This window comes from Helicoverpa zea, chromosome 27, assembly GCF_022581195.2.
Source record: "Helicoverpa zea isolate HzStark_Cry1AcR chromosome 27, ilHelZeax1.1, whole genome shotgun sequence".
NCBI classification, from domain to species: domain Eukaryota; kingdom Metazoa; phylum Arthropoda; class Insecta; order Lepidoptera; family Noctuidae; genus Helicoverpa; species Helicoverpa zea.
The window spans coordinates 4,846,711-4,859,815 of record NC_061478.1 but is presented as its reverse complement, the minus strand read 5'-3'; the positions used below and the strand labels follow the sequence as shown (position 1 = coordinate 4,859,815).

Genomic DNA, 13,105 nt, shown 5'->3' with positions numbered 1-13,105 from the left:
GCTGGCTAGACCGAAACTACAGCTAATAATTTGTTGTTTGTTGTGTCATTCAACTAAGTATACTTAATATGTTTACTTGTATGTATGTATGTCATGTAGGCGTCAAATATTAAGCACAGAGCATAAAATAATAATATGATCAGCTGCAGTTTCACAATATCCTAGCTAGTTTAGTGTTGGTTTCCATATGCGAAATGTCACATTTTTATTGCAATCTTTCTCTAAAAGGGTTTTTAGATCAATCGCTTTTTAATTATGTTCGTTCTATTTTATCACGCAGTTCAAAAGTTTGAAATGGTCAAAACTTAACTGTAATCTGTCTGGCCTTTTCCCAAATATGTTGGAGTCTGTATTCAGTCTAAAGAACCGGATGCATCGGAGAGCGGAGTGCCGCTTGGGGCCACTGTTTGTCATCATCTGCCGAGCCTTTTCCCAACTATGTTGGGGTCGGCTTCCAGTCTAACCGGATGCAGCTGAGTACCAGTGTTTTACAAGGAACGACTGCGCTACCTGACCTCCTCAACCCAGTTACCCGGGCAACCCAATACCCCTTGGTAAGACTGGTTGTCAGATTTTCTGGCTGCTGCCTACCCTTAACAATTGCCAAAGATGTTCAAGTGCACGTCAATTCAACGTGGCTTTCGAAACACGGAGGAAATCGTTATGGCAAGATGATCCATCGATCCTAGCGGCTGTTAAGATCTTAGCCACGAGCTCCACTAGGCAAGTCCCTATGTATAACTACTTTCTAAGTATATGTCGGGCACCAAGGAAATCATCGTGGAGGAAACATAAGAATTTAAAATTTGTAATCACCAATTAAGCAAGCGTGGCGATTAACGCTTATTCCTTCTATCCAGTAAGACGATAAAATACTGATAATGATGTATCGTTATAAAATCATAGACGATCCTTGTTTTACGGTCTTACTTAGTAAATTGGCTAAAACTGACTATCACTTCCGTGTAAAACCGATTCAAATTAATTATTGATTCGTTGTTAGTTATGTGCATAAATGCCAATTTGTGCTCCTCACGATTTAGACATTTTGTTTTTGATTACCATTTTATAATTAATGTTTTCGGAATAGAAACCTCCTTTACCTATTTTTATGGTCTTGTTAACAAAGTTATCTTCGTGTATTTTATTCTTTATAGTTTACTGTAAAATATACATTGATATCTAAATCAGTTGACCAATCATGATTGTTCCTCTTTCACGAAAAACTAAGTACTGACTGGATTTAAATTTTGATGAATATAGGCCGTAATATACGCAGGTTACATGTCAGAAAAAACATAAGCCTACTTTTTATTCCTGTACGGGAAATAGTTACCTCAGGACACCGCAGAAACTGCTGGCGGAAGCTAATACCTATGGTTAGATAGTATATAAACTCGTACATTACATAATATTATCCGACGAGGCCTCTATGGTCGTTAATGAAAATAGCCTTCAGCCACCACGCGTTTTATTATATAATTTACATAAGAACTACCCAAGTAAAAAAATTTGATACTATAAAGGTCCTGAGAACGTTTTGGAGCGTGCTAATTAGTGTCATGATTAGTACTATAATGGTGTTGTAAACATTTACAAAACCCCAATTAGGCCCTAGTATTATCACGGATTTATTGTATAGACATTACATAAAGGCTCTCACGGTGATAAGTCAGCTCTTTAGTTGAAATGTAAAAGTATCAAGAAACGCTCTTTAGTACTGAAATAGTGTTGTCTGCAACGTTTATGTAACTAAAAGTGCAATATAAAAGTAACCAAAACATGTTTATAGTGCTATTTTGCACCGTAAACGGTTCCAGTGATCTTTTTTATCACACTGTTGACCATTTTGTTTGTGTTGTGATCGTGAATCGTGAGTGTTCTTCAAGAAAACAAAATATATCGGTAAGTTATGCTTTATGTCGTTTGCCATTGTTGCTTAACATAACATACTATAAAACATGCATGGACCGATATGGTCTTACTCTCCCATAACTTGCTCTTGCGAAAATTATTGTATCGATAAAATCATTATGCTGATTTCAAATTTGACAATGCGCCATTATAATTTACGTGTTTTAATTAAATTAAAATTAATAAAATAAGGACTGGTTCCGAATATGGCTGCTATAGTACACATTGGTTTCAGCCGTGCTTCTAATGTGCTATCATGGCCGAAAACAGCAGCCATATTGTTAAAGAAAACGAATTAGGGTTCGTTGTCCAAATATAAAATAAACCTTTTTTTGTCATAATGCTGGAAGTAATTGTACGATTGCGTTTGTTTCAGTGCTTTACCTGCGTCGTAACATACTAAAATTAACGATGGCATATATAATGGACGTGGATTGTTTCCTGAGCAGATATAATTTTTGATTTTGATTTGAACATCAAAATCAACAGGAATCTTGTAAGATTCCTCAGTATGTATAAATTTACAGATTTTAATACAGATCAGTGGCGGATTTACCAATAGGCCAAGTAGGCCAGTGCCTAGGGCGGCAGATTTAGAGGGGCGGCAAATTTAGCAATTTTTTTTCAGGTTTTTTTTTATAATTGAGTATATGAGTACACAATCCATATATAAATAAACGATTAATAAACGCAAAATTAATAAACTGTAATATATACTTAGGTAATTACGTGATCATGAATTTTAAAATATTCTAATAGCGTTTAAATAAAAATAAAATAAAAAATCCGCTCGCTTCGCTCGCGATTTTTTCGTCATTCCTGTTTTGTTCTGCGCTCTTTGAGTCCTCAATCTAACAAAAAGTTAAAGCACCGAAGTAGCAAAAACAACTGACGATTTCTAAGCTGTTTATGAGGTGGAGGACTTTTGTGTCTCAAAACTCGAAAAATTTCGCGCTCGCTGCGCTCTCAGCTTTTTCACTTTACACTGGTTTTTTTTCAAACTTGTTTGAGTATTCCAAGACTCAAAAAATTTCGCGCTCGCTGCGCTCGCGCCTTTCACTTGACAGAGACTATTTTCTGATTTCTTTAGGTGTTATTGCGTCCCAAACATCAAAAAGATGTGATAATTATGTTGTTAAATAAAAAGATGCATCTTTTTGTTGATAGTTATTTTCAAGAAGTCGAGATTATGCCCGCCGAAGTGTTTTTTTTTCTATAATTGTTATGTTTTATTTTAATATTACTTATTCTAGGTTTAGAATATACATACATTAAAATACATCTTGCCATAGATCATTTTTATAATTAATAAACAAATAAGAAACATTAAGTCTTTTTTTTTTAACTCGGAACTAATTTTATCATAATGGGACAAAATACATCATAGAATCGTAAGTTATGCAGACAATTTTACATTTAATTGAATCTACTTTACAATTTACTTTCTGTTTAAGAATGCTATTATATTATGAGGTGCTTTCCCTCTCATATTTTTCATCCTTATTCCTGGCTAGGCCTAAAAGAAACATTATTGCTTCAGCCCTGTTGTGGTACAAAACAAATATTTTGTACAGAACCATGTGCTACAGTGTGTCACAATTTATGAAATACTAGTCATATAATTGATTCTGAAAAGCTAGTATAGATGTAATTAGACCATTAATTATTCATTTTAATCCTTTTATGTCACGCTTTAGTGTCGTATGAGTAACACAGACTCATTAATAGTGCTATTTAGAATGGTTATGTCTATAGAAGGGTTTGCATGGCTTTTACAGAACTAGCCCCGTAGTAATAATGAGGGAGCTTTTAAAAAGCTAAAAGGTTACATAATAGTTGTGTAAGGTGCTTTCATAGTGCAGATTAATCCTGTAATTATGTTTTTGATACTACTACAAAACTAGTACTATAAAAATAATTTTGACGCATTATTAGTGCAAAATAGATACATGAAAGGGTCGGCTAGGTCTTTAATAGTACTAACTAGTACCATAATCACTTTATACATATCTATTACAGTGCAAAACTTTAACGATTCTTTTGTATGGTCCTGTAAGCGTTCTAAGAGCTTAATTATAGAACTTAAATGCTCTTTATCTTATAGAATCAAAACGCTTTGTTAAAAACCTTTATAGTACAGGCAGTCATAATGGTTACCATTACAGGCCTACTATAACACTGATTGGTGACAAAACGCCTTGGTTATAGAAGCTTTTGTTACTTGGGTACCTATATAAACATAATAAGTAGGTATTATGTATTGACTGTCTCGTTGGTACAGTAATTACAAATCACGACTAGCTTGGGATCTCGGGTTCGACTCCCTTAGAAAACTTTCAAAAACCAGCCCGGAGTCTGGAAGTTGGTTTCTGATACACCCGTGCATCGGAGAGCACGTTAATGTCGGTCCTGCGCCTGATCTCTCTCCGGTCGTGTCGGATTGTCGTCCCGTCGCGCTATGAGAGTGAAGGAATAGTGAGTGCACCTGTGTCCAAGCAAATGCTTGTGCACTATAATTTGTCCTACGCAATTGGATGGTCTCCTTGTATGATAAAGATATTCTTTCCTTGACACATTTTTGTATGCGTTTATTATTCTCACCTTCTTTTGTTTTCTCGTCATATTTTTGTTCAAACAATTCTGATATAGAATATTTTATTTCTATTTGTTTAGGTTGACATTGTTTGTATGTTTACACCAGTATATCTATTTAACTTATACAGTTTGTTTAGGATACATTTTGTATGGTTTCATGTATCATAAATCATATCAAGTTATTTAATACTTTTTGATATTTGGTTTTCCCGTTTTCATTATACTTGTTGCATGTTTAAAATCTAGATCGGTAGGTACTGAATTTATTTATTTTTACGTAAAAGTGTAATATCGAAAAGAAGGTACTCTCAAAAATTATGTACCTATGTGTTCTAATATGTGTGTGTTCTAATATTGTAAATGGGGAAGCTTATGTTTGAGTCTCTATCTATATTGGGAGGTTTTGATACAACTAGGTTATTTGAAATTATTTCAGTCGTAATATGTACGTGTGTGTAGATATTCGAAGTCATCGTTGATTAACGTAATGTTACGTAACGAAGAAGTCTATACTCTGTAATTAACCGTGGTTAATAAAAATAAAACTTGCACAGTACTTAACTGCATGCATTTTCTTTCATGATGATATAATAATAACTAAATAATTAATAACCATAGAAATAAAATTTGGTCCTATCCATTTACTCCCCCTGGTCCTATCCATTTACTCCCCCTGGTCCTATCCATTTACTCCCCCTGGTCCTATCCATTTACTCCCCCTGGTCCTATCCATTTACCCCCCCTGATCTTATCCATTTATCTCTATATGAAAATGATCCTATATCTCTTGGTCACGCCCTCACGCGTGAATGGTCGATTCGTTTTTAGCTGAAAATTAGAGGGGGTAGCTTAGTCTCGGGAGAAGGACATAGGATAGGTTTTGTCATCATCCAGCTACAGGAAGCAGTGATTTGATTACAGTAGTATATATCCCACCCAAAACAAAAATGTGAAAGACTGCCAAGTTCGATAATATGGGAATGCTTCGCCTATAAAAGAAGTGAGATCTGAATAAGTACCAAGTTCCATACACATACCTCAGTTAAAAATAGTTACTTTTTAATGATGTTACTTGGCAAGTTTTAATAGAAATTAAATACTTGATTCCCTGCGTTTAGTAGGTTTTTTAACAAGGTGTGTGAAAACTTGCCAAGGAACATCATTAAAAAGTAACTATTTTTAACTGAGGTATTATGTATGGAACTTGGTACTTATTCAGATCTCACTTCTTTTATAGGCGAAGCATTCCCATATTATCGAACTTGGCAGTCTTTCACATTTTTGTTTTGGGTGGGATTTCATTTATTTTTGTAAGGTTGTTTATTTTGTTTTTTTCTTATGATTAAGTTAGTTAAGAAAATGTCTCATTTATACTATCTTTCAGATTTTTGAATATGGACTATGCTTCTTACAAAGAAATGAACTAGAATAACTAAATGGACTAGATTTACCAACTGACTGACATGACATGTTATCATATATTATGTTCGTGGATCAAAGTTACACATTCGTTATTTTCGAAAGTGACTCACACTTGGCCGTTTTCAGATTTTTACTTTACTTTGACTAAATACAAACCTTTGTAATGAATTTCAGATCGGTACGACCATTCGAAGATATATTATATAAATATAGATAAATTTAGTTCGTTTTAGTTCCTTAGGGGTATACACCTTCATTATTTTGAAACCGGCTCACACTTGGCCATTTTCAGATTTTTTCCTTTACCTTGACATAAAGACCTACCTCCATGCCAAATTTCAAGTCAATACGACCATTGGAAGTGGTCTAGGTTTTTGATGAGTGAGTGAGTCAGTCAGTGAGTGTATAGTAAAAAGCGATTTTCTGACGTCAATATCTCAAGACCTACAATAGGTATATTAATGAAATTTTGTATTTTAGATAAGTGAGGGGGTCTCAACAGATACTAGAATTTTGATATGTGTAAATAAAATAGATTTTGAGTTATAGGGGGGTCGAATTTGGCCCGAAATGGTTCGTGTAATATAACCCACGGCCGGTGTGTCGCTTTTTTTGCTCGATCTTGGCGGATACACTGCCGTGTGTCTAGATTAATAAAGTTAATCAATAAGTTGACTTTACCTTCACATAGCGTAGAAACTCGTGATGGCAAAATATTAATAACCTTACATAGTCGTGGTATTACCTCACTCGCTGACGGAACTGATGATGTCATTCACGTATAGTATGCAGAACTAGTATGTGAGAGATAACTGTGACATTACTTGTGAACTTATGTCACCAACTTGAGAGTTTGGATAAATCGATGTTTACCACTGTTTCACTCAAAAACTTAGGAACTAATTGTTATTTTTGGCTGTATTTTCTGGGTAGGTTTTTATTCGGGTGCAGGTAGTAGTAGAAGAAAGTAGAGTACAAAGTACAAAGCTTTTACCCAGCTTTTTTCAATAATTGCAAAATCCACTTTAATCTTCATTTACTGTTTTGGTATTGAGATCTGTGATCTGATTTTCATCAACTCTTATTGTACTCGTGAGAAAAGTTGATGAATGGTTGGTTGTCAACTATAACCAGTAACTACTGCCAAAAGTCTTTTAGTGACAGCCGAGATACATGAAACAAAACGCGGAGGAACTCATTATTTCATAGATTACCATCCATGTACCGACCGCTCCAAATGTTGCTTAACCGTATAATCGATGGACCCGTGCTCTTCAAGAGTTTACAGTGAACCGAGTCTATAAAAAATAAAAATATTTATACATACTTATTTTTAGTATTTTTTTGCTCTCAGTACTAAGAAGGCCTTGTGGTGATGCATCATACTTCATACACGTAAGAAATCAATAAGACGATATGCCTACGATAAGTATCTTTGTACATAAAAGAATATGTTTCCTGTTTGTTCGTAACGACCATACATGATTTATCTATGCTTATAATCACTTATACATGTATTATGTATTTAAAGTTGCGTAGTGTAAGTACACAATTTTGTTTTATAAGGAATGGACTATCAACAGCAAAACTAGTTTTTGAAGCATCCAAAGAATTTGCAATGGTTCCTTCTATCTCCATACTAATCTATTTGATGATTATTTTGATCTCTCTCCGGTGGTGTCGGATTATTGCCCATCGCGCTATGAGAGAGAAGGAATAGTGAGTGCACCTGTGTCTGCGCAATGTTCGTGCACTATAATATGTCCTGCGCAGCTGGCTGATCTCCTATATGAGAACAGCTGCTGTGCAAATTCGGTCTTGGAAGCCATCATCTCCCGAGCCTTTTCCCAACTATGTTCGGTTCGGTTTCCAGTCTTACCGGATGTAGCTGAGTGTTTTACAAGGAGCGACTGCTTATCTGGCCTCCTTAACCCAGTTACCCGGGCAACCCAATACCCCCGGGTGAGACTGGCTGTCAGACTTCCTGTCTTCTAACTTGGTGCCCTCAGAAACAATTGGTGTCTAAGATATACTTGAAAGTACATGCAAACATAGAAAAATAGCATTGTACTTGCCTGACCATGAATCGAACCCACGCACTCATACTTGAGAGGTTACCTTAGACCTCCTATGGCCTTTGTAAAAATACTTTGTTGAAATAAGCATCTAAATCCTTTCAGCCATATGTGAAACTGAGAATCTCCCTTTTTTGAAGTCGGTTAAGAAGATACGTAACCCAATAAAGATGCCGTTACAATGCAGCCTCACGCACAGATGTGTATCTTGCATTCACAAGTATAATGCGTTTAACACATCGCATGCAACGCCTTTCCTTGCTTACGTAACGTGTGACTAAGCAATTATATGTAGTTTTAGTTAAATAACTGGCCGTTCGAAGTTTGAGGAAAAGGTAAAAAGAGTCCTAATGAAAAACAAAATTTTTTTTCAATAGAGTTTAACTAGTTATCGGCACGGATAATGAGCTCTCGGCGGAAGAGTGGGGATCGCTTTGCGCACTGTACACTTATGGCAATAAACCAATAAATCACTTCTGCGCAGGTGAAGGTCAGGGCTCAATATCCTTGCCGATGATTATACGAGTACGCGGAGCCACCGCGAATTTGTCATGATGCTTTGAAGACAGTAAAATTATTTACAAAATGTGAAAATGAACGAACTTTTTATTGTAAAAAAAGTGTTAATAAAAAGTAAATAAGGCACAAAAGGTTCCTTACCTTAGACAGGGTATAAAGGAGTATTTAGAACGCTGGATTTCAAAAACCTATCCATTTGTATTTTTGCTATATAACATTACTTCTCGAGGGGGTTATTAATATTCTATATCTAGTGAGCCAGTCAACAGATACCTACATAGATTACAGAAATAAGCATACAAATTGAATACTATCTAGCTTTATAAAATGCGTACTTTAATTGCAAAGTACACCTACATTCATAACCCTATATTACCAGGCTACTGCACAATAATACGGTAGCCATATAATATATTTTTCATGACAATGACATCAGTAATTATACAGCCAAGGTCTGTGTGGGATGCGCCTAAGAGTGGCACACTGCAAACTTTTAGTCGGCCGATAGTTTGTTTGGGCTCATAAATCAGTATGAAGATGAATGGTAATGATGATGATAATGGCCTCCTAGCAGATTATCGGCTACGGCTCTTGTAAGGAGATTAGCCAGCTGCGCAGGACATATTGTAGTGCACAAGCATTTGCGCAGATGCAAGTGCACTCACTATTCCTTCACTCTCATAGCCCGATGGGACAGCAATCCGACAAAAACGGAGGGAGATCGGGCGCAGGACCGACATTTACGTGCTCTAAAAATGTGTGAATGAATTCTTTAAAAATATTGTAATCGACTGTCGGCCGACTGTTTAGCCTGTTTTCTTTTTTAATCTTGAATCTAATTAAAGTTTTCAATCGGTCTGATAGGTACCGGCTAAATACCTGATCTTTGTAACGTGCGTACTATCATTCATCTTCATACTGATTTATGACGCACACAAACTATCGGCCGACTAAAAGTTTGCAGTGTGTTTGTATGAAGGTACGTGTGATACAGACAGAACAATGGGTTAGGGAGAATTGCAGTATGAAGTTAATATATACGTGTATGTAAATGATATATGGGTAGGGGTTTTGAAGTTGGATTTGTATGGTTTTTATGTCGGTAACCTAGTCTGATATTATAAAGAGGGTTGTGAAATTGCAAGAGCTAACCTATTATCTCTCTGGATTTAGAAGAAAACCGGCCATTGTAGTCGCGCATGAAGGGCTCCTAACCAATATTGATAAGTACATCATTAATTGGGAGTTAATATTATGTGCGATCTCCCTTCAAATATTTATTTCATTCTAGTTTTTAGTAGTCATTGTTATACTGGCAACAGAAATTACGTCTTCTGTAAAAATTCCGCCTATTGCGGTTCATGAGATAACAGCCTGGTGACAGAGTTACGGACGCACAGCGACGTCTTAGATTTAAGGTTACCTTTTTTTTTGTGGGAAATAGTCAAATGACCCTTCCAGGATGCAGCTTGAAGGAATAAAGACTAATTAAACCCACCATGTTCCTTCTTAAGCCCTTTATGAACCAGGGCTGCAGTTGCTCTTTCGAACAATCCCACAACTCTGGTAGTCTTCAGCCGTAGGACTTCACAGAGTTCCCTTCCCAATCCCTAAAAATACACAGGTATATGGGTATCATTCATAAAACTAGCATCAATACTTACATTATCATTAGACATAGTGTTACACCCTCTCAGAGGGAGCGTGTAGTGCAGGTCCCCTTTCTCGGAGACATACTCCCGGAGACAGGACGAGTTGCTGCCCAGGCCTGCTGGGTAGACGATGCCGTTGAACGTGTCGTATATGCTGTGGGAGAGAATAAATTATGAGTAAATGGTTTTGGCAGGAGTTGTGGTAGCCTGTGTTTCGGAGGGCACGTTAAACTGTAAGTACCGGCTGCCATTGATCCGCCTAGGCAGTCGTTACGGGTTAGTCTGACACCAGTCTAACCAAGGGGTATTGGGTTGCCCGGGTGACTGGTTTGAGGAGGTCAGACAGGGCAGTCGCTCCTTGTTAAACACTGGTATTCGGCTGCATTCAGTTAGACTGGAAGCCGACCCCAACATACACTTTCGTGTGCGGATTCGATTCTAGAGCAGGCAAGTACCAATGATTCAAAGTTATATGTCTCTTCGCTGAAAGAAAATATTTTGAAACCTAGACTTTAGTTGAAATGGCCAGTCCGCCTTGAGAAAGTCTGGAGAATTCTCTTATTATCGTTGGAGCAAAGCCCCGTTCGTATAGTGTTCGTTGTCGCAATTGCTATGTATGGGGTTCCGGGTTCGATTCTTGGGTCGGTCTAAAATACCAATGTGGGTTTGCAGAAACTTTAGCAAAGCTGACCGGATCTTGAAGTTGGTGGTGTTTCCATCTATTACATTTTTAAATCTTATATTTTAAAGTGTGTAAGTGTGTCATTCATCTTCATTACCTAGTGTCACAATAAAGCTAACCTCGATGAAACTAATTATTCAGAAACATTATAAACCATGATTACCAGCGAGAAAATTATTTATAATGAGGAACACACAATAGAAATATAATAACGCTTCTATCATGCAAATGTTGAGGCATTTTGCAATATAATTATGAATATTATGAAATAGTATAGCTATTTGGAAACTAGGCTAGACTTTTTATTTGAATAAAAAAGTTGTTGAACCATAGTACCTAAATTAGAATTACAGTTTTGGAAATTATTATTGCTCTTTCCACAAAACGGGGGTTATTTCTACTCTATCATGGCGTTATACTAGAAAACAACTTGACAAAATATGATTGACACTAAGATGATATGTTGATTAAACTAAAGATTTAAAACTTTTTAGTTTAAAGAAATGCAGCTAAAAATCAATGTACCTGAATATGTACAACTAGCTTCCGCCCGCGGCTTCGCCCGGGAAGAAGTTAAAGAACATAGGAGTTCTTTCAGGTCAACTCTAACTCTGTACCAAATTTTAAGGTTTAGACGTGAAAGCATAACAGACAGACATACATAGTTACTTTCGGATTTATAATATTAGTAGAGATAATAACAGATACCTGTTCCTGCCATGGGTACTGGACAGCGACACGGTGACATGCATGCTGTCCTTCTCTAAGGACACAGTGACATGCTTGCTGTCCTTATCGAAGGACATGGTGAGCTTGTTAAAATAAAACTGTTAAAACTACCTCCATCATCCCTCACCTGTTCCTGCCGTGGGTACTGGACAGCGACATGGTGACATGCATGCTGTCCTTCTCGCAGGACACGTTGACATGCACGTGTCCTTATCGAAGGACATGGTGAGCTTGTTAAAATAAAACTGTCAAAACTATCTCCATCATCCCTCACCTGTTCCTGCCGTGGGTACTGGACAGCGACATGGTGACATGCATGCTGTCCTTCTCGCAGGACACGTTGACATGCACGTGTCCTTATCGAAGGACATGGTGAGCTTGTTAAAATAAAACTGTCAAAACTATCTCCATCATCCCTCACCTGTTCCTGCCGTGGGTACTGGACAGCGACACGGTAACATGCATGCTGTCCTTCTCGCAGGACACGTTGACATGCACGTGTCCTTATCGAAGGACATGGTGAGCTTGTTAAAATAAAACTGTCAAAACTATCTCCATCATCCCTCACCTGTTCCTGCCGTGGGTACTGGACAGCGACACGGTAACATGCATGCTGTCCTTCTCGCAGGACACGGTGAGAGTGTCGAGAGGGGCGACGGAGCTCGGCCACGCTGTGGTGTCGGCTTCTGTAGCTGTGCCTACTGTTGTCGTTGCTAATTCTGTGGGTAAAAAAATATTTTATGTGAGTGCATTGCTGAGGGTAAATTGGAAGCCTAGTGAGTAAAGAACCAACTTCTCAAGTATGAGTGTGAGGGTTCAATTGCATCTTCAAAAGCAACATTTCTATGTACTTTCTAAGTATACCTTGGACACCAATGACTGTGTTTGCGAGGGTACGATTAACTGTAGGTGCGGCTGTCATTTGAACAGCATTGGCAGTCGTTACGGCTAGTAAGAAGCCGGTAAGTTTGACAATCAGTCTCACTAAGGGGTATCGGGATGTCCAATTAGCAGCCGCTCCATGTAAAACACGAAAACTAGGCTGCATTGCTGCTGAACATAATTAATTGGGAACGGATGGGCAGATCTTCGAAGTTATAAACCTATCCTTTAAACAGAGTTCTTTTGGAAGTCATCTGATTATTTACCTATTAATTGACCTTGACAACGAATTTTAATCTACATTTCGTGTTATGCCAAGCATATCTTATAATACAGTAACCCACAAAATTAAAGGGTTAAAAACTAACGAACTGGATCATTACACCAAAATTATGACTATGTAACACTAACAAAAGTATTCGAGTCTCAACTCTATCTTAAACGTCATAGAGTGCACTTTCGCTTAGCAAAGAAAGTCATTATTTACGTAAATTATGATAGATACATAATAAGTGCGAAGGCAGAAAGCATAACAAATTGTATGTATGTGTATGTAATTGATATATGTAAGTATATAAGAAATATAGTGCATAACGGATCTTATATGCAAGAGCGGAACTTATGGTATGTTTTTT

General features: G+C 37.1%; 1 protein-coding gene across 3 annotated transcripts in view; it reads right to left on the bottom strand.

The window, feature by feature from the left end:
• Positions 1-13,105, bottom strand: part of LOC124643335 (cuticlin-4) — an 80,963-nt gene that overhangs the window by 13,510 nt on the left and 54,348 nt on the right. The window contains exons 3-4 of one of the 3 annotated variants that reach the window (XM_047182274.1): positions 12,157-12,307; positions 10,190-10,331 (exon numbers count right to left, since the gene is read on the bottom strand). In XM_047182274.1, coding sequence (XP_047038230.1) covers positions 10,190-10,331; positions 12,157-12,307 — 293 coding nt within the window. Of the gene's footprint in view, positions 1-10,189; positions 10,332-11,715; positions 11,776-12,009; positions 12,078-12,156; positions 12,308-13,105 lie in introns of those variants that run through there. The other 2 variants (XM_047182275.1, XM_047182276.1) reach the window with 2 other exon arrangements.